General features: G+C 51.8%; 9 protein-coding genes across 9 annotated transcripts; 5 read left to right on the top strand and 4 right to left on the bottom strand.

Moving 5' to 3' along the window:
* Positions 1-6: 6 nt before the first annotated feature.
* Positions 7-1,147, top strand: NUU61_006679 (CAZyme family GT1; the record flags this gene model as incomplete). Its single annotated transcript, XM_056657206.1, has 3 exons — positions 7-657; positions 714-852; positions 915-1,147. The coding sequence occupies 3 exons, from the start codon at positions 7-9 to the stop codon at positions 1,145-1,147; spliced, it is 1,023 nt and encodes a 340-aa protein (XP_056510006.1).
* An 846-nt stretch (positions 1,148-1,993) lies between these two features.
* NUU61_006678 (uncharacterized protein) lies at positions 1,994-2,350 on the bottom strand (the record flags this gene model as incomplete). The annotated part of the gene is made up of 1 exon (XM_056657205.1): positions 1,994-2,350. One exon carries the CDS (start codon positions 2,348-2,350, stop codon positions 1,994-1,996), a length of 357 nt encoding a protein of 118 aa, XP_056510005.1.
* Positions 2,351-7,585: 5,235 nt separating this feature from the next.
* On the top strand, positions 7,586-9,317 carry NUU61_006677 (putative neutral amino acid permease; the record flags this gene model as incomplete). The annotated part of the gene is made up of 4 exons (XM_056657204.1): positions 7,586-7,834; positions 7,917-8,059; positions 8,120-9,170; positions 9,237-9,317. The coding sequence occupies 4 exons, from the start codon at positions 7,586-7,588 to the stop codon at positions 9,315-9,317; spliced, it is 1,524 nt and encodes a 507-aa protein (XP_056510004.1).
* Positions 9,318-10,446: 1,129 nt separating this feature from the next.
* NUU61_006676 (glycine decarboxylase subunit T) lies at positions 10,447-11,974 on the top strand (the record flags this gene model as incomplete). Its single annotated transcript, XM_056657203.1, has 2 exons — positions 10,447-10,844; positions 10,906-11,974. The coding sequence occupies 2 exons, from the start codon at positions 10,447-10,449 to the stop codon at positions 11,972-11,974; spliced, it is 1,467 nt and encodes a 488-aa protein (XP_056510003.1).
* Positions 11,975-12,445: 471 nt separating this feature from the next.
* Positions 12,446-15,265, bottom strand: NUU61_006675 (glycoside hydrolase family 92 protein; the record flags this gene model as incomplete). Its single annotated transcript, XM_056657202.1, has 6 exons — positions 12,446-13,211; positions 13,264-13,813; positions 13,866-14,005; positions 14,058-14,380; positions 14,432-15,069; positions 15,133-15,265. The coding sequence occupies 6 exons, from the start codon at positions 15,263-15,265 to the stop codon at positions 12,446-12,448; spliced, it is 2,550 nt and encodes an 849-aa protein (XP_056510002.1).
* Positions 15,266-15,908: 643 nt separating this feature from the next.
* On the top strand, positions 15,909-16,874 carry NUU61_006674 (PaaI family thioesterase; the record flags this gene model as incomplete). Its single annotated transcript, XM_056657201.1, has 1 exon — positions 15,909-16,874. One exon carries the CDS (start codon positions 15,909-15,911, stop codon positions 16,872-16,874), a length of 966 nt encoding a protein of 321 aa, XP_056510001.1.
* Positions 16,875-17,224: 350 nt separating this feature from the next.
* Positions 17,225-17,925, top strand: NUU61_006673 (adenylyl-sulfate kinase; the record flags this gene model as incomplete). The annotated part of the gene is made up of 2 exons (XM_056657200.1): positions 17,225-17,232; positions 17,298-17,925. 2 exons carry the CDS (start codon positions 17,225-17,227, stop codon positions 17,923-17,925), a joined length of 636 nt encoding a protein of 211 aa, XP_056510000.1.
* Positions 17,926-18,486: 561 nt separating this feature from the next.
* Positions 18,487-19,960, bottom strand: NUU61_006672 (H(+)-transporting V1 sector ATPase subunit C; the record flags this gene model as incomplete). Its single annotated transcript, XM_056657199.1, has 5 exons — positions 18,487-18,678; positions 18,736-19,228; positions 19,300-19,391; positions 19,472-19,566; positions 19,660-19,960. The coding sequence occupies 5 exons, from the start codon at positions 19,958-19,960 to the stop codon at positions 18,487-18,489; spliced, it is 1,173 nt and encodes a 390-aa protein (XP_056509999.1).
* Positions 19,961-20,643: 683 nt separating this feature from the next.
* Positions 20,644-24,148, bottom strand: NUU61_006671 (uncharacterized protein; the record flags this gene model as incomplete). Its single annotated transcript, XM_056657198.1, has 6 exons — positions 20,644-21,143; positions 21,198-21,293; positions 21,347-23,332; positions 23,392-23,928; positions 23,985-24,015; positions 24,071-24,148. The coding sequence occupies 6 exons, from the start codon at positions 24,146-24,148 to the stop codon at positions 20,644-20,646; spliced, it is 3,228 nt and encodes a 1,075-aa protein (XP_056509998.1).
* Between the last annotated feature and the right edge of the window lie 670 nt (positions 24,149-24,818).

The following is a 24,818-nucleotide window of genomic DNA, read 5'->3' as shown; positions in this document are numbered from 1 at the left end:
CGTCCAATGGAATACGATACATTCCTGGACCCTACCGACCCACTTACTGCCGGTGCCCAGGTGCTCTTTGGAGCCATTGCGAGCTTCATGACTGGGCTTGCAGATACGCCAGGAAATATTGTGCGTGATCTTGGTTCTGCTGCTCGCGCATTACGCCAGCCCCGCGAACATTTTGATCGCCACGCAGCATGTCGGGCAGCAATTTCTTCACTGGATCGATTAAGCGAGGAAGTACAGATTGAAAATGAGGGCCAGCAATTGCAGATTGAGAATGATGAGCAAGAAAATAGAGAAATCCGAGAAGAGGAGAGTACACAGGAAGATACTGCTGATACGGACCGTGAAAACCCTGTCAACGACATCGATCGAATCCGGAGCATGGAGCGCAAAAGGAATCTCCAGCTCGAAAAGGCCAAGACAATGAGCAGCTCGATGACGCCCCCACAACCACCTAAATTCGCCATTTTACACGAAGCTGCGTCACACGGATGTAAAATGTCGAAGAAGTTATTGAAGGTAGTCATATGGTTACCAACCGATTTGTCACTGAGCATGGCCCGAGGTTTCCACAACGCTCCCAAATTATATCACGACCCGACAGTAACCGACATCCCCCAGGTGGTCAGCCTTCGAAACGGTTTCAGGGCGGCAGGAGAGGTAGTAACAGCCATACCAGCGCCAGTCTGGGACCAAATATTCTGACATATGCACAGGAGCTCAGAGACGGACTCTACTTCGGTATCACGGGCCTAGGAACACATCCGCGTGATGGTCTTAAGCGTGAAGGCGCTAAGGGGCTCCTCAAGGGGATCGGGAAAGCAATGGGTGGGGTTTTTCTCAAGCCCACAGCGGGTGCGTGGAACGTGCAGGCAATTTTTATGCGATCTTATTGTTCACAAGCTAATCTCGATCAGGGCTATGGGGTCTAGCAGGATATCCATTGAGCGGGGTACTCAGAGAGATCAACGACTCGCTAGGCAGGCATCAAAAATGCATGATTGTAATGGGTCGCATTTCGCAGGGACTTGAAGAGATGCGAGAGTCCATGGCCCAGGAAAGGGCAGAGGTATCCAGGCGGTGGATTACGATTGAACACGACTTGAAAAAGTCGAATAAAAGTCACAGCCATTTGCATACAACCTTGTGAACCATCTCAACCGTCACATGTGCGAGTGGTTTCAGTGAATGCGATATCGCTGGCGTAAACCAGCCGGGACCCTCATCATGAGATCAGACCTGATATCTCGACTATGCTGAAGTACTATCCGTTTTCCCTTGATATGCTTTGGAAATTGCAGCTAGACAGTTCATGCTTAGCGTGGTAATGATGCTCTCAAGAGATTCCATGATGTCCTAGAAAATCAAATAAACGTATCGGGAGTATCACGAACCGCGACAAATGTAGGTACATCCAGGTGAAGGTTTGATGATGCTGTTCATGTCATAGCATCTAGCTTCCTTACCTCCTTTCTATAACATAACACTAACCGCAAAACAGTGGATAAAGAGATTATTGATAGTAGAGGGAACTATTAAAAGATCGACTCTCTAAACTATAGCTTTACTAGGAAGGATATAGAGGAGAATATAGATGCCAGGGGATACGCCTAGTAGGCAGCCCGAATCAGCTGAATTCGAGATTAGAGGTTGGAATAAACCCTAAATAGAAGAGTACTATATATCGCTTCACTGGAACTACTTTATCCGAGACAAGAACAGTGTCAATTCGTCCTCCTGTGTATTATTCGGACGTACAGTCATGGCAGTGCTTTGCAGGAGTTATCAGCGGTAGGACGACGCAGATTCCTCAACAGTTATGATCTTATATACCCAGTGGCGTGTCATTCCAGAGTAGTATCTCGGCCTCTAGCTCTCCCTCGTAGTTATCCTCCTTGAATGCATCACGAATGATGTGTTGAATTTCCAGAAATCGTTCTGCACCATACATAAGCTTTGTAAACTCCCAGTACTCAGGATAGAAGCCGGCGCATTTTCAGTCCACAATTCCAGACCGGCGCCCGCGATCAATAAGAATATTGCTAGGGTGCAGGTCCGCATGGCTGAACACAACTATAGATACGTCAGCATCCATCCACCAGAAAAAGCCGCCTGGTTTTACATTAAGGACATGGTGTTTGATTTCCTCCGGGAGAGACCTAGAAGTTTTGCGCTCCCATTTCGATATGAAACTGGTAAACTTGTGAAACGCAGTCTGTTGGGATGGAAATGTTTTGTACGACGTAATGACGAATTCCGCGATGAGTTTGAGTTGCTGGGGCGTGGGATCAGGGTCATCTTTAGAGAAATTTGCGTCTGTTGCTTCGTTGCGGGAGACTCTCCATCTTGTCATTGTTAGAGAGCATGGTCGATATTTCCGCTGACTATACCCTGACGGAGCCCAGTTCAAAGCCGCTTGTTCATATTTTGAAGTGTCGCTGGTGTAAGTGCACGGTGGGAAATGGTATTGTCCCTATGTTCCTGCTCTTCCTGGTACTCCGGTCCTGTGTGAATCCATGTGACGCGGCACGTGCAATGCGCTCTTCAAGAGCTTTTGGGATCTTCAATCGGTAGAGCATTGATGAAGCGGTTAAGGCGCCCTGGTGTGTAAATTTATTTTCCTAAGTGGAGGGGGGAATCATCTCCTCTCACCCTTGGGGTTGACAATTCTCACCCCGTTCTTACCTCCATCACCCCGGTCCTCGAACTTCTCACCTATATCACCCACACTCACCCTAGAACCTACTGCATCGCTGTTTTAGGACGGCAGTAGTCTTTAGGGCGCTTTGAGAATTGGCCTTGCACAATAGGCGGCTTAAGTACGACTGAGGGAAGCCCTGTTCTCCACACCCGATGGTCGTATGTGCTAAAGCTTTCCTTTGAAAGCATCTCTATGGTTTGGTATATGCGAGTAATCTTGAGCCTGCCGCCCGGATGCGGAACGTGTGAGCACCGCGTTTCGGAGGGCAATGATCATCAAGAACTCCATGCTTTTAACGGTCTAATCATTTTTGAACGACTCAACTTTTTTTTGATGCCAGTTCTCTTACATTTGACTGATCCTCCGTTCATCAGCCTCCCCTAGTCGTCATGTCATCAGGCAGAATATCATTGGCCTCATATGGACATAATTGGTTCTTGCACATGACGTGGAGAATGGCTTGGCCAAATGCGAAATTATAATCGTTTAATTATAGTGACAAGGCTTCTTCGCTGTACCTTGGCCACTCTCAATTCATCCCTCTCCCTCAAGATACCGTTCTCCATGAGTCACTCCCTCTTACACGCGCTTGTCGCGTTCATCGGTACATACAACGTCAACAAACTGCGGGAGCCATTAGTCTCGTCTCGCCGAGAGTCCTCTTTCGACCATCAAATCAACCGAGCATGCCAAGTTATTGTAGTCACTTAGTCAAATAATGTTTGCAGTTCATTCTCTCCCCGGCGTTCTCGCCACGACGAACGGACTGGATCTGAGGATTCAGGTATTCCATAGCTATTGCACATGTTTCCAGCAAGTTATACGCCATCGGTGATGCAAATCGAGCAAATAAATATACAGGATATTGTTTATAATAAATATATACATGTTTTGAACTTACGGTCAGTGGGTTTAATTTCCGCAAACTGTGGCTTGTCGTAATATATTGTGGCTGTGCAGACAAATACCTGTACCCTGGGACAGTAATTACCTTACGTATTACCTTACGTATCAGATAACACCACAACACCACTATTCGAGAATGAGATCGTGAGACGAAGTGGTCAATCAGCTGAATCCTCACTCTATGCCGGACTAACTTCCTTCTACGATGACCTATCCTTGAATGGGCTTAGACGCATGCTCCTATTCAAGTATTACTGAAACTATAATGATAAGAAGAGTCGAGGTGGATATAGGGAGTATGAACCTTGCTGTCGGGGGAAAGTAACCTCGACAAAAGCTATTGGCTGCAACAAGTCCTGCACAAAAATAGGACACGTTCAAGCTTGAAGGTTATCCTCGAGAGTCCACTTGGCTGCTTTAGCATAATAGGATATCGTATAAAGAATGTCGCTACACTGAATAATTGCCACGCGTAATCTGTATGGAAATTATTGTATTCGGTCAGCTTTCTCTGAAGCAAGATAGGGAAGAATAATAAAGAAATCAAGGGTAGAAATCATCGCGTCCTCCGAGCATCACTTTTAGGTTTCTATTCGTAGAATAATGCCGTTATGTTGGGAAAGTCGAATTTTATCCGGACTAGTATCGATAGCTCGGATAGGAAGCTAGTGCTCGGATAGGAAGCTAGTCTTTATTCTTGGTATTCGTATTATGCCTATTCCGTAGTCGGCATATCTCAGATAATAGTCTATAAAAAGCTTTTCGTGGGTGCTATATTGCTATATCATAATCCTCTATTTTATAAACGATGTAGTTGAGTGCCCTTTGTCTGTCGTGATAGATATATTACCTTTTGTTCGCGTGGATGGCTACGGATAGTAAATTATTCTCTTTGGCCAATATCGAGTCCTACTATATATCACAGATAGTAGTAGTCGAGGTAGAGAAAACTGTAAGTCTAGTGTAGAGGCCTAGTGAGTAGGTTAACCCAAGAATAAGGGGGTTGAACTTTATATACAGAGCTAAGATCTCTATCACCGTATATATGGTTCTTTCTAACACTTGTAACCGTTCGCTTAATAGCCGCAATTCGATGTCCCCGAAAACACTAAATCTATCCGAGTCCGATTCGTGTAAGGTGTTGTTGGTGGAATAGCTGATTCGCTCATTGAATATGCTCTGGAATCTTAGGCATCTTGGTTGCACCAAATTGTCATCCGAAGATGATGCTGGACTTTAAGACTGAGCTTCCGCGAACCAGACTAATCGAAATCTGATGCGAAACTGTCTAACCCCTTTTCGACCGAAGACAGTCGATGAAGAAGCCCTTTTAAAGCATCACTTGCACACTTGGTAGATTTGATGTCTTTTAGAAGGGAGAGAACGGTGTACTACGCAGCTTTCGCGGCTTGCACAGTGGGAGCGTTGATACTTGTTAATTCGGTCATTGTAAGCGAAAGGCCGAGAGCAGAATTAGCTAGTACTCATAAAAAGTAAAAATGACTAGGGCTGGACTCATTGCAGTACATATGGACGGTCACTGTCCTTCGATATATGGCTGAGCAGAGAGACTGTTGAAGACATTTTTGCTTCTAGAGGGAGGGCTCAAATATATATCTTATTTGTAGAGCCACCACTTATCTCAGGGGCGGGATATGGCTGGAGTTCCTGGGAACATGGGAGAGTGTTGGCCACCGAGTGTGGGCCTGAGCAAGATAGCTTACATGCATCTGGAAACGTCGTGGGTCCGGTGGCATTTAGGACAGCTTGACCAGCTCCCAGGAGCATCGCTTGGGACATTACAGAATCTGGTGATCCAATATCGTTTTCATGATCTTGCACAGCACAAGAGTCCACGATTGTTCATAGAAGCCGTCTGAATGCTGCGCTCCTTGGCGAGAGAAGTGGTTCTTTGCCGTCGTATCGTGGGCAATCGGTTCACCAATTTCCTTTCCTCCTCCAAGCTGAGCCCCAGATCAAAGATTGTAGATCTCCAAGTAGCCAATCCGACTGCCATGGCACTGGTAGTATTCTAAAGCTTGTTTAGGAGATCGTGGGGCCAAACAAAGTATTCCCAGGAGCATGTAGCCTGAAATATAGTATTGATTGGTCCATCACGTAGCAGGCTCCATTGCGGCGCTATTAATTGCCGCAAGTTTACAAGGGTGCAAGATCACTTTGATGATGCCAACGCTTTTTGACGGGGCAATTTGGGGCAATTTTGGGAGAGCGGACGGCACGTGAGAGTCACTAGCGTGTTGCATTTTATTGAGGCAGCTCCAAGAGGTTGCTCACCCCAGATCAGGTTCTGGTCAGTGAGCGAATCAGGGCGCTCAGCTGAGCATCATGTGATGCTCAGTGACCACATGAGGTTGCTTATGTAAGGATCATTGATCAGATCACGATGCTCAGAGGCGTGCTCAGTTCTACTCAGTGAGCAAAGAGCGGCAAGGTCTGAGCACTATAACGGAAGGGGAAGGCCAAGAAGTGGCAGACGGAAATCCGCTACCTAGGTATAGAGTAACCAGATCTATAGCCAGTAAGGCTGCATGGAAAAAGGCTTCGAGAACATCTGCGTGTCGCACGCCATCCACGCGAAAAAGAAAACAAAAAGAAATTAAAGTGCTTCGGTCAGCTCTGCTGTGGATCAGACAGTTCCAGGTTGTGTATAAAAATAACAATGAGCGGATTGCTGATGAGGCCATTGCGGAGGATTCGCACGCAAGAGTGGACACAGGGCACTGTAGGCGAGAAGCTCGGATGGTCCTTGGAACCGCATTCACCCAAGCTTGTTTACTGGTATTTTATTGTTCTGTGTTTTTTCTATTTTTCTCTTGCAGCAATACCCAGTCAGAATATCCTAGAATATCCCAGAGTATAACAATATCATCCCTCTCTATAGTCCTCATCGATCGGCCTGGGATGAGTCAGCCACACGTGGAGTCGCGAGTGGACCCCAACCGCAATGCAAATGCAACCATTCAACGATGCAATAGTCATTGATAATATGCGGATAGTTATTCATGGTTCCCGATTGCCTCAATTGCTTGAATTTCTTGAGTCCCTGAATCATTCGCATCTCTTGTCCACTATCCATGGCATCCCCTGGTCCTGTGGTTTAATCCCCCTCCGAGGCCCCCAAGGAATCCAAGGATCCCTACCGCATTCAGCTGCACCGACATCGAATCAACGAACAGTTGCGCCCCCCTTTTCTGGTCTCGGGATTGTTCGACCATATCCGCATGCGGGGCCCACTAGGATATTCCTCGATATGCAGGCAAAAGGCATTTCCTGTTGTCTGTGCCCGCGTTTCTCCATACTGGAAAGTAAAAAAAAATACGTAGAGCCGACAGGCAATAGCAAGAAAAAGCAAAATACTCAGAATCATAGAATGCAAGCGCACGGAGCTCATCTCTCATGAAAGTGTACTCTCCATCACGTCACGCCCGACGTGTGGAGCCCTTCACGAATTCCATGAATTGCAGGAATTAATGACCGGGGTTATCCATAACCAGAATTACCGCTGCCATCGATACCATCGCTGCGTGGTAGTCCGTCTTGGTATACCAGATACCAGCTCTTTTTTTTCCCTTTTTTTTTCGCTTTTGCGCCATTTCTTGTTTCCTTTTTACCTCTACTCGATCTCTTTCTTTCTCTTCTACTCTCCTCTGTCTCTCTGTTTTTGTGATCTTGTGATCTTGAGGGATTCTTGTCTAGGTTGGTCGATCCCCCCCCCCCCCCCCCCCCCCCCAATTGCCCTAATCCACCAAGTGACAGCTTCCCTGTGTCTTGCGACCCCGGACTATCCGATTTCTTTCCTGGCACGAAATCAGCCAAATTTTTGGAAATTATCCCATTTACTAACTAGCGACCAGTATTTCTGTCTGAGAGGACGCAGTACATGCATCCGAAGGTCTTCGCCAACGCTTCTCTTTCCACCGAGTATCGTCAAGCGCGGTTCGCCCGCTCCTTACGACTAAAATGGCTCGGCCAGAAGACGCACCGCTGGACGGTCGCAGCGGGCATGACGACAACTCCCCCACCAGCGACAAGCTGGAACAGGATCCGGTCAAGCTGAAGGATTACGATGTCGAGGGCCAGGGCCGCCGCGGCTCGCAACACCGGGTTATGGCTGTTGACTCTTCCTCGTCGACCACTGAAAGTGTCGGTCGCCAGATCGAGATGGAGTCGGAGAATACAATCAAGTATCGGACTTGTAGTTGGCAAAAGGTGCGTCGTCGTTGCCCCCGAATCTCCCCCCCCCGCCCCGGGGAAACTATGGGCGCGATGGTACTAATTCGCCAATGAATAGACCGCCGCCCTGCTCTTCTCCGAGTATATTTGTTTGGCAATTATGTCTTTCCCGTGGTCGTATTCTATTTTAGGTCTCGTGCCGGGTTTGATTCTGACCGTGGTCGTGGCGGCGATCGTGCTGTACACTTCGCTGACTATCTGGTACGTCTGGACTGGAGATTCGCCCCGCACTCTCTCCCCCCAATGTTAACCCCAAGGTAGGCGATTCTGTCTGCGACACCCCGAAGTCCGCGATGTTTGCGATATCGGTCAGTATTTGTTCTGGGACTCCAAGATCGCTTGGTGGGGAACCGCGGTGATGTTCCTCTTGAACAACACCTTCATCCAGGGCTTGCACTGTGTGGTGGGCTCTCAGTATCTCAACACCATGTCGGGTGGTGCAGTGTGCACGGTGGTCTTCTCACTGATTGTTGCCATCATTTCTTGGGTCTTCTCGCTACCGCGCACTTTCAACACTCTGTCTCAGGTCGCGACTTTCTCGGCCTTCTTCACCTTTGTCTCGGTCCTTCTTGCGGTGATCTTTGCTGCAATTGAGGACCACCCTGCGAAGTGGAGCCCAAAGACCGGAGATCCGATCGTCCTGGCCGTTCCCGCCGCGGGCACCACCTTTGTGCAGGGACTCAACGCCTTCCTCAACATTAGCTACACCTTCATCGGTCAGATCACCCTGCCCAGCTTCATTGCGGAGATGAAGGAGCCTCGCGACTTCTGGAAGTCTGTCACCGCTGTGACGATCGCCGAGATCATTGTGTTCAGTTTGGTTGGCGCCATTGTCTACGCCTACACCGGCAACCAGTACATGACGACGCCTGCATTCGGCTCGATTAGCGATGACGTGTACAAGAAGGTTTCCTTCTCGTTCATGATTCCGACCATCATTTTCCTGGGCGTGCTTTACGCCTCTGTGTCGGCTCGCTTCATTTTCTTCCGCTTGTTTGAGGGTACTCGCCACAAGGGGAACAACACCGTTGTGGGTTGGGTCTCCTGGGGCGCCATCTTGGCGGCCCTGTGGGTTCTCGCCTGGGTGATTGCCGAGGTGATTCCTTTCTTCTCAGACTTGCTGTCCATCATGAGTTCTCTGTTCGATTCCTTCTTTGGATTCATTTTCTGGGGTGTGGCCTATATCCGCATGCGCAGCGCCGACCACGGGCCGGACTTTTACAAGAAGCGCGGTCTTCGTGGCTGGCTGGGATTCCTCCTGAACGTCTCCTTGATCTTTGTTGGTCTGTTCTTCTTGGGACCTGGAACCTACGTAAGTCTTGTCCTGCCGTCTCTCCATCGACTGTCTCTTTCTGTATACTAACGGTCTTGATTCCAGGCTGCTGTCATGTCCGTGGTGACAAGCTATCGAACAGGCGACGTCCGCGGGGTTTTTACCTGCAAAAGCAACGAACTGTAAACCCTTCCGCTGGGTTGCAAAGTTCAAGAGTCTTCTGGCTTTTGTCTTTTCTCTCCCAAATCGCATATTGTCTCATTTCACCCATTTCTCGCTAGGGTATCAGTCTGGGCGAAGAGATTTTTATGACGTGATGGGATGGCTTATGCCGTTTTGCGTGCCCTTGCTGGTTCCTATTTCTGGTATTTCTGGGAGTTGCTTGATTTTGCTTCCATCACTCCACAAGGCATGGCATGCTGACCTCCCCTGTGTTTTTGTAAATGTATATGATCTGGAGGTCCTGATGGTTACGTTACGACTTGCTGGGGGACACACTTGGTGATGTTTTATGTGTTCCCTCCCCCTTGACATTTCTGGCATATAATTATATTCTTCGTTCTCCAAATGACTCTGGCGGTGGCATCGGGATGTCTCTGCTTCAGAGTTATTCGCTTTCGCTATGATCATGTTGCTTATCATATAAACGGGAAATGAACATCGCTCTACGCAAGAGATCTGTTTCTCTCAAAATCCCCCATCAGATGTATGTCTATCGTATAGTGCAGCGACTGGATTAACTTGAAGTATTTAATAATATAAGATGTGAAGTAGGTCGGTGAAAAGTGGGAGGATTCAACTTCGCTAACCCCCGACCTTCAATACGCCTATAGTCGTAAATCTTTGCATGAAAAAAATAGAGTAAAAGAGAGAATTATCAAAATAGATTAAACAAAAGATTAGAAACAAGATTGGAAAATTAATTAATTTAAGAGAAAAAATATTAGTAGAATAATAATGGTAGTAGAATAGCTATCTATATATTTCATAAAGAATAAAACCTCTTAAATAAGATAGATACAATGTAGTCAATAAGAGCCATTTCAATCCAATTCTTATTCTCTACTATATCTTTCAAAGTCGCCTGAGCGAAGCGAAGGTTAGCGGCATGTCCAAGCTTGCAACCTTGAAAGTATACGCACTTTCCCAATCGGGGAGAGAGCTCCTGCTGACACAAGTCCGAGAACCCTATCAGCACGTGACTTTTCCGCGTAGCTTCCCCGAGGATGGACAAACTGTGGCCATTTTTCCTCGATCCCCGTTTCTTTTTTATTCTGTCTCCTAGTCAATTCTTCTTCTTTGGCATCCGCTCACCATGACCAGTGTCCGTACCTTCAAACGGGGCGTTGACCTCGTCGCTGCGAGAGCGGCCACTTTCCACGCCCCCCGCGCCTCTATCGGCTCCACAATTCTTCGGAGGGAGCTCTCCTCGGCGCCAGGCACCGTGCAGCGGCCGGTGTCGGTTCGCACACCCAGATTCCAAGCTACACTGCCAGCTGCAGATTTGCAAGCCGCGAGGCAACCGGTGCGATATGCGTCGAGCTCGAACGAGCCCCTGCGCAAGACGCAGCTGTACGACTTGCACGTGGCGCACGGGGCCAAGATGGTGCCTTTTGCTGGATTTTCGATGCCGTTGCAGTATGCGGACTTGAGCCATGTCGAAAGTCACCAGTGGACGCGGGAGAAGGCCAGTCTGTTTGATGTCAGCCACATGTAAGTGAGAATACTTATCCCCCCCCCCTCGGCAGAGCAATGGCTGATTCAACCTCATTAGGGTGCAGCACCACCTCAGTGGGCCCGGAGCTCTTGATCTGCTCATGAAGGTGACACCGTCGTCCCTGGATAAACTGTCCCCGAACCACTCCACCCTGTCTTGTCTCTTGGAGGACGGCACCGGCGGGATTATCGACGATACCGTCATCACGCGCCGCGGGCAGGACTCGTTCTACTTTGTCACCAACGCTGGTCGGCGCACTGAGGATTTGGCGTTCTTGCAGTCTGAGATCGATACCTACCGCTCGGTCCACGGCGCCGACAGTATCAAGTGGGAGATTCTCGAGGACCGCGCGCTGGTCGCGCTCCAGGGACCCCTCGCCGCTGCCGTGCTCCAGCCCCTTATCCACACTGCAGGCGGCGCCGCCGCTTCGGATATCGACCTGAGCACGCTGTATTTCGGACAATGCCGCGAGCTGCACCTCACGCTCCCGGACGGCTCCGCCACCGCCCACCCGCTCCTGATCTCACGCACAGGCTACACCGGCGAAGACGGGTTCGAGATCTCGATCCCGACGGCCGGTGCTCCCTCGCTCCCAGAAGACGTCACCAACCTCCTCCTGCGCGACAGCGCTCATTCCCGCCTGGCCGGCCTGGCCGCCCGTGACTCCCTGCGTCTCGAAGCCGGTATGTGTCTCTACGGCCACGACATCACCACCGCGCAAACCCCGCCCACCGCCGCGCTGGGCTGGGTGGTCAGCCGGGACCGCCGCGACGCCGCGACGGCATCCTTCAACGGCGCCGCCACCATCCTGCCTCAGATTGCGAGCCCCGCCAAAACCCTGACCGAGCGCCGTGTGGGTCTCTCTATTGAAAAGGGGCCTCCGGCCCGTGAGGGCGCCGTGGTTGTCGACATCGCCGATCCCGCGAACCCCGTCCCCGTCGGCGTTGTCACGTCCGGTCTGCCTAGCCCGTCACTTGGCGGTGCCAATATCGCCATGGCGTACGTCAAGCAGGGTCTGCATAAGAAGGGCACCGAGCTGGCTGTCATGGTGCGGAATAAGATCCGTAAGGCTAGTGTTGTTGGGATGCCTTGGGTTGAGAGCAAGTTCCACCGTCCTAAGCAGTAGACTTGCCATTGATCTTATCTTTGTCTTTTATTCTGCCTATTTATTTGATGCTATGTTTTTATGACTGTCATTTGTTTTGGTTTCTAGATTCGTGAGAAAAGAGCGAGTAGCTGGATGATGGGGTCGGCTTCTATGTATATACACTTTTGACTGGTTGAGCATGATTTCACCCATCCATGGATGATTCTACAACATTTGAAACTAGTATTAGCTTACTAGTAGTTACCAGTTGGGACTGTTTCTATTTTGTTTTCATTTCATGCAAATCACGGCTGCGATGTCGTAAGCATATACCCCTACATGCCCACATTTTTAACAGTTGCTATAATATTTTAAATCCGGCATATCGAGTATTTATTTTTTTTTGTATCATTATCCATTATTTCTCGCCAATATCTCTGTTCTGGTGAGTGGTTTGAGGAGGATAAATCCTAAGAACATAAAACAGCAAACTGAATATCACCAACCCCTTCAACCACCCCAACCCTTCCGCCAGTGCCCGCCATCGGGAGCCATATTAACATGTTGATGATGCTGCAGCGCATGCCGACCAACACGAGCACCAGCAGCCGAATCATTATCACCATCATCAAGATTCTCAACCGCCTGCTCCATCAAATGGCCATACCCAGTATTCCCCGACGAGTATGCACTCAAAGAAGGCGGCCGATCCTCAGGCTTCGTGCCCCAGTCACTCTCATGATGACCCAAAACAAGAACCAGATCCCAGCCCTGCGTAAAGAAATCATGCGGGACCCAATTGCGCGTGTAGGGCACGCCGTCTAGCGTTGCAGACTTGACATACCCCCTGTTCCCGGTGTTATTGGGGGCATTGAACTCGTCCCAGTTGTCCACGCGCAAGGTAGCCGTTTTTCCTGTCAGGGGCGACACAATACTCACGGACTCGAAGAAGGGTACCGTGATGAGGTACACGCTCTGGCCCGGGTTGGGGAACAGGCCCATCATCGACATCGCGACGAATGAGCCCATAGCACCCGAGTCGTCGTTACCTGGTAGTCCCGCTGGCGTTGGGGAGAACGAGTCTGGGATGTAGGTGCGGGCGCGGGCGGTGGATTTGGCGGGCCGGCCGGCGTAGTGGTACTGGTATACGGTGAGGAAGGCGGGCTCGTTGCCGATGTAGGTGATTTTCTTGTCGTGCAGGTAGTCTAGACGGTTGACAAAGTTCGAGGGGCCTCCCAAGAGCGTGACGAGGGCGGCCATGTCGTGCGGAACAAAGCTGGCATAAAATGTGAGCTGCGATCTCTCCATTGAAACAAGGGAAACCCTACAATTGGTACTCCCAAATACTGGATTCAAAGGTTTCAGCAGCATTGTTCTGGAGCGAGCACGCGCGTTGGCTCGTGTCGATGTTGGAACAAGCAAGAGGATCTTGGTACCCCCAGGTCCCGTTGAGATACTTGGGCTGGAAAAAGCCTTGGAAGCCAGTGTCAGAACCGTTTAGAGAGGATTTTTGATCCTTTTTAAACAGGTTACGCCAGAACCGCGAGTTCTGCTCGTAGCGCTCTGCGTCGTCTGTCTTGTTGAGACCTCGAGCCATCTGTGCGATGGCAAAGTCATTATAGGAGTATTCAAGCGTGCGTGAGATGCTGCGAGTCATGGTGCCAAAACCCAAGTAATCAAAGTCTTCGACGGGAATGTAGTTCAGCTGTTTCCAACTGCGCAGCCCACCGCGGCCCTCGCTAGACCAGTCAAATGGTTCCTCCTCGGCGTCTCTTTTGACGGATGCGTATCCGTCTGCCCAGTTAATACCGTCCCTGATTCCTTTGATATAGGCATCTGCAAGGACATTGTCTGCATTCGATCCACCTTGCGTATATCCTGTGCATCCAGGTCAGCGTAGACTCGCATATTGGCGTGAATAATGTCACACCTTTGCAGAGCGACATGCGGCAGTCTGGCAACCAGCCAAGATGGCGCTGTGTGTCAATCAGAGAGCGAATCATCTGAGCCACCGAGCTGGGATCGAAGATGGTGAGGAATGGGATTTGGGAGCGGAAAGAATCCCAGAGACTGAGACATCAGTAGGGCTTCATTTCTTCGCATTGGGGGTGCTGCTACAAACCAATAAAATGAGTCGAAGTAGGGCTCCGAGCTTTTCCACAGCGGGTTCTCGCCGGTGTAGTTCTGAGGATTCACCATCGTCCGATAAATCCCACTGTAGAAGTTGGTCAAGACAGACGAGTTAATATCGTTCCGCGACACGCGAATCGGACGCATCTTCTCTGTCCATTTATCCACGGCCGTCTTGTGTGTCGCATTAAAGTCAAAATCACGGATCTCCGTCTCGGCATGCGAGCATGCCTGCTCCGAACTGATGAAGCTGAGGCCGACACGAGCTAAAACCGTGCCGTCCGGTGGAGACTTGAAACGGAAAAATCCGCCACCCTGGATGTTTCAGCATATGTGCCGTTTTCCCTTGGTGTAAACGTAGCTTACCGGAAGTGGGTAGCCATTGATGCTTCGCGAGATCTTCAAGTCATGAACACCGGTGCCAGCACGGGAGTCAACAAAGATGCCGCTATCCCGGACTGCCCCAGTACTTTTGAAGTCCGCACAAAAGTGCAGCGTATATGAACCGCTTCCAAAACTGGGCAAGAACCGCGCACCACCGGTCATGCGGCCAGTCGATGCATTGACCGAGATAGTTGCGTTGTCCTGCCGCGAATCCGAGAGGTCCGACAGATCCAACAGAACCAGAGGGCTGCTTTCTATGGGGAAATGAAAGCGAAACAGGGATGTATGATGGGAAGCAGTCATGTCGACACGCACCCCCGAGGCCAGCGACAGGGCAAAGTATCCGGGGCTCGCCTGGACCGACCCCGGCGTATATTTGGCCTTCCGCGATTTCTTTGGAAAGACGCAACCGTTCACGTCATCGCCAGCACATTTTGCATAGGGGAAAAGAGGGAAATTGCCCAGTGAGGGACTGCCGCCAGTACCGGAGTCGTGCATGCTGGAGAAGCCAGTGACATTGCTACCATCGTAGGTGAAGCCACCCTGGTTAGAAATCGAATCCGTGTCGGCGACGGCCTTGGCCATGCCATACGGCAGCGAGGCGCCAGCGAAGACATTTCCTAAGAGATGTTAAGACGGTTGACAGGTTCCCGGTTAAGTAGCAAGTAGCAGGTTAAACGAACCTCCCTCGGCGCTGCCGATCAGCGGATCGACATACTGCAGCACATCGTAGTCCGGGACTGGAGGGGGATTGGGATCAGCCAGCGCGCAACTGCTGGCAAGAAAGAGCGACAATAACAATTGACGCGACAGCATGATCGCAGGTGAGTAGGAGGACGGAGTGCCCTGGAGACAGGGAGAGGCCGTCTGGTATTTAGATCTCTCCCACCCCTGCATGGCAGCGCGTCGTGCCTGCCCGGCATGCGTGATGGGTCCCTGTCGATCATCCCCGCGTCGTCGCTTATCTGCAATTGCATCGGGTTCATTTCCATGCTGGACAAGAAGTCAATAGCAGGGGAATTGACGGTAATGCCCAGGGTTGTTGATTCCAGTCTGGACTGTGAACAGTATACTTCGGGTTTGGCGGGAGTTTCGGGGCGGTGGATAGATATTGTTTGGAGTGATAATTGATCAGGCTCAACTATCACTTCTGAAGAGAAGAAAAGATGGACGGACGAACGACCAGTTGGCTTGATGTCTAAGTATACAAAGTGGAGATTGGCAGAGGCTAAAGTTGTGCTATGAATGACAGGCATAATGCAGATCCATGGATCGCAGCAATTGAAAATGGATAATTGTGCTATTTTTATTCCATTTTATTCTGTTTATTCATCGTCGCCTCTTTTTCCTGCTGAACTCGGAGTGGCGCACGGAACAAGGAACGATGCCGAGGTAACTCTGCCGCTCAACCACTTTTTCTCCCAACAACTCGAGCCCTTCGTTGACGCCTTTTGTGACCATGTTTCGGGTTTCTTTTTCTTCTTCTTTTCCCTCTCACATTCCTTCTCGTTTAACGTCACACTCTTTTCGATCTGTCCAGCGTCCATACCCGCTCCGCGCTCAGCCAAACCGGTGGAGCCGATTCCACTCGACCGGTAAGCCGATAGCCCTTTCCTGGTCTGACACCTGTCTGCGCGTGGCCCCCAGACTGTTCAAAGCCCCTCCTAACCCACTGGCAATCGCAGAATCCAGTGCATCTGCTCACCTGCCATCTCCACCACCGCGCTCTCGTCTCCGTCGTTTCGCCGGATTCACCTCGATCGCTGTCCTCGCTTTCACCGCCGGACTATTATACCAAACCCAGCGCACGGTCTCGCGACTCATGGCGGCCCCAATTCTTACAGACGATGAGACCCTGACCGCGTTCACGCCCGTGGACGCGGTCGCCCAGGAGATCGATGAGACGCTCCGCACGCACCCCGTGGCCGAGGCCCTGCGCGCCAACCCCGAGTTCAAAGAGTCGCGCCCACACCTTAAGATCCCAGAGGCCCTGCGCGAACGCAGCCTGACGGCTGGCACCCTGGCGGGTCCCAACAAGATTGTTGTCCCACCCTACGTGTTCAACGAGACCGACGGCAAGAGCATGGTCTCGCTTATGTACCTTGGTTCCGATATCTGCGGCCACCCTGGGATCGTCCATGGTGGTTTGCTGGCCACTCTGCTGGACGAGGGCTTGGCCCGCTGCTGTTTCCCGGCTCTGCCGAACAAGGTTGGTGTTACTGCCAACTTGAGCATTGACTACCGTGCCCCGGCAATGGCCGACTCATACACCGTCCTGCGTGCCGAGACAGTCAAGGTCGAGGGCCGCAAGGCCTGGGTCGAAGGCCGCATCGAGACGCTGCCCACCGACGGAAAGGAGCCGGTAGTGCTGGTCGAGGCCAAAGCCTTGTTCATTGAGCCCAAGCAGGCTGCGGTATGTTTTTGATTTGCTCTGTATTTCGTGATTTGTTGCTAATATGTTTACCTAGGCCATGTCGAGTCTGCACCGGGTGGCGTAAATCCCATGAAATCTCGGACAATTGGGTCCTGGCGTATAGGAGACATCTCATTTCTTAATTTCCGGTATAAAGAGCATCTGTACATAGGGATTCCACATAGAAATCCGCGGTCCACATAGATGTTACAACGTGCCAAGAGCCAAAACCCCGCGATGGCGCCTTGCCGCCTCTTACGCGGCCCGATTCTGCCCCTCGGTGGTTCCAAGGTTCATCACTTTTTTTTCTTCTTCTGATACTTTTCTCCTTTTCTTAATATCATCTCTACATTCTCTTCCCAATGGCCACGTAAGTCAATTGCAATTGGCGAGCCCACGACATGAAGAGAAACCAGGACTAACCACCTCAACTAGAAACATCACCTACCACGCCAGCGGCGTCACCCGCAGCGAGCGCAGCGCCCTGCGCAACCAACGCGGCCTCACAATCTGGCTGACCGGCCTCTCAGCCTCAGGCAAGTCCACACTCGCCGTCGAACTGGAGCACCAGCTCCTGCGCGACCGCGGCGTCGCCGCCTACCGCCTGGACGGCGACAACGTGCGGTTCGGCCTGAACAAGGACCTGGGGTTCAGCGAAGCCGACCGCAACGAAAACATCCGGCGCATCGCCGAGGTCGCCAAGCTGTTTGCCGACAGCGCTTCTGTCGCTATCACCTCGTTCATCTCGCCGTACCAGGCAGACCGCGACACCGCGCGCAAGCTGCACGAAGTTGCGACCCCCGGCGAGGACTCGGGTCTGCCCTTTGTCGAGGTCTATGTCGATGTCCCTGTTGATGTGGCTGAGAAGCGTGACCCCAAGGGTCTGTATAAGAAGGCTCGTGAGGGCGTTATCAAGGAGTTTACCGGGATTAGTGCTCCCTACGAGGCGCCCGCCAACCCCGAGGTCCATATCAAGAACCATGAGGTCCCTGTCCAGGAGGCTGTTCAGCAGATTATTGCTTATCTGGACAAGCAGGGCTATCTTCCTCCCAAGAAGGAGTAAAATTGTCCAATTGCAAGAGAGAGAATGAGAGGAGGTTATGTACGTCTGTTGGCTGTGGATAGACATGTCGATATAGCGTGCGAAGGCTGCTTGGGCGTTGCTGATTCTCCGCCTCCAAGCGAGGGTGCTGTACATACTGGGGTGCACAATTGGGCGCTTGAGATATCCATGCCTGTTCTAACCGAATGGGCTCAAAATGAATACAATACACGCTATGGCAAACCAAAGGATGAACTAGTTCAGATGTAGATAGTCTGATAGCATACTTCCAAGGTTTTCAGGTCTCAACAAGCAAGACTCTAACCAAAGTCAATCTACTGAACCGAGGAACCTGGCCTGATGCTTATCCAAGTTTAGGGCTTAAGAACTCCAGCTACAATACTTGAATACTGCGATGCTTAGATCTCGGTACTAAATTTCTCATATTGCAGAGCCAGTGCCGAAACCAAAACATAGATCCAATGCTAGTCGATGTACGTGGTATATGTACGCGATCTCCATTCCTGCAGCAACATCCCCATCTTCTTTCTGTAGCCATCCGACATGATAAAAAATTCCCACTCAGTTGAATTCGAATTCGTAGTACACGTACGGCGTATATTCCGCGCCTCCCTCGCCGGTTGCATGCATTTCGCTGGGATCGTCGCGCTTGACCCGGCCCTTCTTGTCGCGGCCAAAGGCATTTCCTGCCAGATACGAGTACTTCTCTTCGAGGTTGTGCTTTGCGCGGTCTGCTTGCTTGGAGGTAGGGATCTGGATGAAAGTGTGAGTGACCGCTTAACAAGGGAAGGGAAAAAAGAAAACACATACTCGTATCAAAGCGCACACGAAATCCAACGGAAGCCCGTAGCGAAGCACCGTCTCGACAAACACCCGCAAGACCAAGACGTGGATCCAGACCATGACGGCCTCGCTCCACGCCGTGCGGCCGAGGCGTAGCGTCTCGCCCCAAAGCTTGCGCTCATCGCCGCCAACGCGCTCGACTTCCTTGCGCTCCTCTTCCTTGCCGCCCTCAACGTACTTGAAGTCACGAGGGATCCACTTTTGCTCGCGACATCGGTGCACAAACTCCGTGGCATGCTTCTTGAATGTCGTCACGGCATACAGTGAGAATTCACTGTCCGAGGCGACCAATTGTGCCGAGCGGGGCACCACCATGGGTGCCACGGTCTCGTAGGCTGCCAGAAACTCCTTGACGAGCTGCGCTGGCACGGCGATCAGATGCGTCTCAATGTATTCCGAGTCCTGGACGATCGACCGCGGATCGACGACCGAGGCGAGCGATTTTGTCGAGAGGTTTCCTCTGTAGCAGTGGCCTGGTCAGCATTGATACCTTTCCTTGGAAGAACGAGACAAGGTCGGTAGCAAACGCACGTTTGTTTCCGCTGCAGCGTGGCGAGCGTATTCTTGACCTGGTTATACTGGGAGTACTTGAACCGGATATCATTGTCAATGCTGGCAGCTTCCTGGAACAGGAGATTCCTCAATCAGCATATGAAAAGTTTCCGGTGATTGTCCACCTTCATCTAAAAGAGCATTCACCCACCTTCTGCAAGAGATCGATCAGCTCTGACAGTGACCGATCCGCTCGGTACTTGACTTTGTTCCATGAGAAGGTCCGCAGGTACTGATCCACCGGTTCTGTACGGCGTCAGAAAGCTTGCCATTTGCACTTTGGGCCCATGAGAGGACAGGGAATCCCGGGTTCCATATAAGAGGGGGAAGAACACATACTGTCATTCACGACCTTCATGCGCTCGATCTGTGCCTCATCCCCCTCCAAGATATTCTTCAAAGCATCCCCGACCTTTGCAACAACAGCCTGACACGAGCTCTCGAGCTTGGCCAGCTCATCAGCCTGCTGCACCAGGGCATCTAGTGTGCCGATCTTGAACTCGGGGATCGGGAAGGACGCCGCTGACCCATTGTCCGGGGATACGGTGGCCGATACGGCGTCAAGGGCGTCGTCGCGGTGGTGCGAGGGGACGATGGATGAGGGGAGCGAGAGGAGAAGGTATTGGCTGGGTTTGGACATGGCGACAGCGGTCGAGGGGGGATGGGATCACCGGAAAGAAGCCGCGCTCGACGAGGCGGGCATGGGAGATGGGACGTGGGTGGAGCTCGGGAGCGACTCCCCGGTGATGTCGTAGGCGGTGGGCCGGGTTGAGCATCTTACATTGTCTTCTCCTTCACGGTGTCATATTCTCTACTTTTGACTCAATTTGATTGAAATATTTACGAAAACACTCATTTGAATGATTGATAGGTATGCATTACGCTAGAAAGAAACTATTCAATGCTTATGTAGCAGAGTGGCAGACACCCCCAAAAAGACTCGCATCGACACAAAAACCACCCAAAACAATATTTTGATCCCTACCAGCTGTCGGGGAGGCAGTGGAGCCTCAACCGCAAAGGTCGTGGGGAGAACTAACTTCGAACCTGCGGAATATGTAGAGAAAATACGCGACAAGGGCAAAACGAAGACATGATAGGGTATCTGTATCGAGCGTGCAGCGCTGATCGTGAACAGAGATAGGGGAGGGAGGGACAAAAAAATGACGGGACACAACAAAATAAAAACTGGTATCTGTACAATGAGAGCGCCAACAGACCGGACATCAAGATGGGAACATCGTCAAATCTCGTTTAAACTAACACCGCAGGGCGGTATAATCAAGACGAGCAGGTATAAAGGTTCGGTCGAATCACCTCGACTTAGCTCTGCATGCCCTGGAAGATATCCTGGCAGTTCTCCACCAGGAACTTGAGCACTTCATTCTTCTTCTGGACGTCTGTCATCTCGCGGGCCAGGCTCTCGGGTCTCATGATAGTCGGGGCAAAGACAACTGCAACGTTCTGACTGGTCATCAAGTTCTCCTCCTGGCGCTCAACCACGCGCTTGAGGTGGAAGATAAGGAATTCGAGCACGTCGCGGTGCACACGGGGCAGCTCCTGCAGGCTCTTCTGCAAAATTTCGACCCGTGAAGTCGGGGAGGTGATTTCAACCGAGTCAATCACCATTTCGTAAACATCGTAAGTGATGAGGGGCGTAGGAAGCTTTCTGAAGTATTGCTTCAGAGCAGACGTGACAGCGTGGATATCCAGGTCAGGATCCGAAATGTCATAATCAAAGGGAGATCGTTCGAAGCCGTCGCGAATGCCTTGGATGACGGAAGCCGCACCGGATTTGCGGTAGATACCTTCCATGTCCATGCCTGGTTGAGGTCAGAAAAAGATCATAACCCGAAAAATCGAGGACAGAAACTCACCTCGCAGTTCGACTTCCTGGATGCAGCGGGTAATAATGGCCGGAATAATGCTCTTTTCATGCTCCATGCGAACCTCCAGATCAGTACCAAACAGACCTGGGAGAAAGTTAGCGAGTCCCTCATCATGAACGTCGACTGTCGAAACATACCACCGCCTGCAGCCTCGGTCAACGCTGGCACGCTGTCGGCCTGCGACATTTTGCCTCCTTGCTTGTTCCTCTGGTTTCCAAAGAAGCCAAAGCCCTGGCGACTTGGGTCTTGCGTCTGGGAGCGGGGCAGACTTCCGCCGCCCTCATTTTCGCTGGACATGAATGCCCCTTTGAGACCCTTGACACCCTTGGCAACATTTTGACCTCCCTTCTTCCAGTTGAACTTGCGAGGCTGGCCCTTGCGGATGCTGACAACTTGGGGCCCAGGAACAACTGTGGCCGTAGCCGGCTCAACATCCTCCGAGATGTTGGCGGTAGACAGCGAGGACGAAAGGTCGTTGATGGCAGGCTTCAAGGCCTCGATGGAGGTCGTGGACCTTTCCTTGTTGTGAGAGATGCCAAGTCCATTGGGACCGCGTTGGCCATCTGAGCTGGACTTGTAAAGTCCCTGGATCTGGTGCACCAACTGGTTGTTCAACTCCGCCAACTGCGCATTCTTCGACGACAGTTGCTCGAATTCCTGGAAGCTCTTTTCCTTTTGGCGATTCATGTCGGCCAATTCTTCCGACAGATCACTGCGCTTCTGGAGAAGCTCCTCGATTTGAGGACCATACGACTCCTTCAGCTTCTGAATCGATTCAGCAAGCTCCCGTAAAACACCGTTCGAAAGTTTGGCAAGATCCAATGGACCGCTTGTTCCACTCTTCTCTGCCTCAAGATGATCGGTGAGCACGGTGAGCTCACGCAAAACAATCTCTCTTTGTGCATCAAGCACAACCATAGTCGATCGCTTCTCGGAGAGCTCGGTGTTGACCTGCTTGACATCCGCTGTGGCGCGAAGGGCGGATTCCATCTCGGAAACTCGCTGGCGCTCTTTACGCAACTCGTTTCGGAGGGAGGAGATTTCCTCAGCCTGAGAAGCGCTCGTGGTGGGACTGCCAACATCCACGCTTCCATTGGCAGGCGACCTCGGGTGTTTCCCATCCCTGCCAATCCGCACACTCTTGTCACTGAAGCTCCGACCGTGACGAACAGAGTTCGAAACACGTCGCAAGAACGATTCATTCGTGGGCCCTATGACAGAATCATCGGCAACCCGTGAAAATTCATCACCCGCTGAGAATTCACCAGTGTTATACCGTGGCATAAAGGGCGAGTCTGCACGGTCCAGCTCCCGCTGGGATTCCAGTGGCGGAGTGCTGATAGAGGCGTCGATAGAGTGTTTCGGCTGCTCGACTGCACTATCATTGCGCATTCTAGGAGAGTCACCGGCAGGTGAACTTCCCGGCGATGCTCCAACGTCCTTTCTGGGGATCTGGTGAAGCCTACTCTCAAGTGAATCGCCACGCTTCGGGGGGTATGCCATCGATGACGGCTGAGATTGGTTCGAGTCCATAGACCCGTGCTCATGAAGCCGACGCAGGTTGCTGGAGGGGCGTGCTGCGTTGTCCTGGGGCAGCGGCCGGGCTGCATCACCCTGAGCCTCCCGGCCATTGCTCTCAGGGCTGGTGGCCCTGGAGAAGGCACTTGTCTCTCGGAAAGCGATGGGCAAGTCGGACCTCGAACTGCGAGCAGAGCTAGATTTCGCAGTTTTGGACAGATCGGTATTTTGTGGCGCCCTGTCAGCCGAGCCATTCGGCCCATCCATGTCACGCCGGAGTGAGTCCATCTCGCCGTGCTCTCGACCCTTCTCTTGGTAAGCAATATGAGGGGAAGGGTGCTCCGACGAACCGCGAGAAGCAGAATCGTGGAGATAGTCCCGGCCGTCTCGAGAGGCCCTGAGCGATGAATCACCGGATCGAATCTGACCGAAATAATCACGAGGCAGTTCCTGTCTGGTCTGCGATTGGTTCCGAGACGATGATCGCTGACTATCACCCGTGGGGTCAAAGGCGAGAGGGATAAGCAATTCTCCCCCGTCGGTATCGCGCTGCGGCATGGATTGGCGGCTGTTTCGGTAAGTACTTGAAGGAAGAATAAGAGTGTCTGTGGCAGTCATTGCATCAGTATCATTGCCTATCTCGCTTTGGTTGCAGTTTCCTTACCTGGTTCCGCGGCCTGGCGGGAAGGCGAACTTTCTGATCTCCCCATGTCACCTACACCGTGCATATCCGCAAACCTGCTCCGCGCGGTATCCGTCGTCGTCTCCGCGTATGATTCACTGGGAGTTTGGTCGGCGGATCGCGGTTGCTCAAAGTTTGGAGGTAGGGATGGCAGAGACTTGTCCAGTTTGACTCCCGGTGGCCCTGATCTCTTGCTGGGAGCCCCGCGATGCTTTTTCCGTCGTCGTTGCATGAGGGACTCATGGCAGTCCATGCAAAAGATTCCCTGCGATGTGCGAGCATAGCGAAGATTCTCAATCTTCTTTTTGCAGTTCCGGCATCGAAAGCATTGCGCACAGAAGGCCTGGTCACCCGTCAAGATGGCCAAATCTTCGATCTTGTTGCCACACGAATTGCAGCTGTAGGTGCAATTGCTGCAAATGAGCGAGCCATCGCCCAGGAGCAAAAGGTGTGCGTCCGAGTCGAGGAGAGTGCCGCAGGTGCTGCATCGAAAGCAGTCGATGTGCCACCTATTTCCAGCTTCACGTAGTCAGCACCAGCGGCGGTTAGAAAGGAATCAGCCAGAGGGTTCTTACCAAGTTCGAAGGCTTTCCCTTCCTCGAGCACCTGCGCAAGTTGTCAGTTGCAATTTTCACCAGCTTTCCGCCACATTATTGCGTACCTCGCCGCAGCCCTTACAAGGGAAGGCAACATCCTCTTGATCCATCGAGGACTCCGTCATCACTGTTGCGGCCTCCATCTTGTATGCCTCTCTCACGACACGACGAATGGGTTATCCCAGTTGTCTACTAGGGCACTCTGTGATCGGTTGAACGGGGTATGCGGACTTGCGGAATCCAAGAGTCGCAAGAAGACGGTTTGTGGGCGCAGCGAAAAGTGACACGCGCGCGGGCACATGCGTCGAGTAATCCCCGCAGCGTTAGACGGCCACGATTCAAGTGCAACCGGCGCGGGAAGGCGAGGTTGCGAGATGGAGATTGTTGCGCAGGCGGGGAGGGGGGAATGCGACAAGGGGGAGATGAAAGAGAGACGACTAGTGGCTGAGCCTGTACACTAGGTGAGGCGTTAACCAACACAAGCGATCTGGCAATGAGTTAAGCGTAAGACATTCGGCCCCTGGGTCCGGGACCAAGGACAGCAGGGCTGACGGTGTTTGGGACAGAACCACGGGTCTGGCCAAGATGACCGTGGACAATCATCGGGCAAGGGACAGTCGCTGAGAAAATATGTCAAGGGTTTCCACATACCAGGGCGATGGCAGCCAACGTACGACCAGGGACGTTTCAGGTAGATTAGACGCGGGTGTTGTGACAAGCGCAGACCGGCAAAGCGAAATGGCGTGCCCCTCGCGGGCGCTGACCTGCGGTGTGGTAGGGGTCGGGGACGGAGCAGTCCCCGGTGATCTCAAG

The sequence above is a fragment of the Penicillium alfredii genome (genome assembly GCF_028826965.1).
Source record: "Penicillium alfredii strain IBT 34128 chromosome Unknown utg000009l_segment0_segment0, whole genome shotgun sequence".
NCBI lineage: Eukaryota > Fungi > Ascomycota > Eurotiomycetes > Eurotiales > Aspergillaceae > Penicillium > Penicillium alfredii.
Note: the sequence above shows the minus strand (reverse complement) of the source record. Positions and strands in the feature narration are given on the sequence as shown.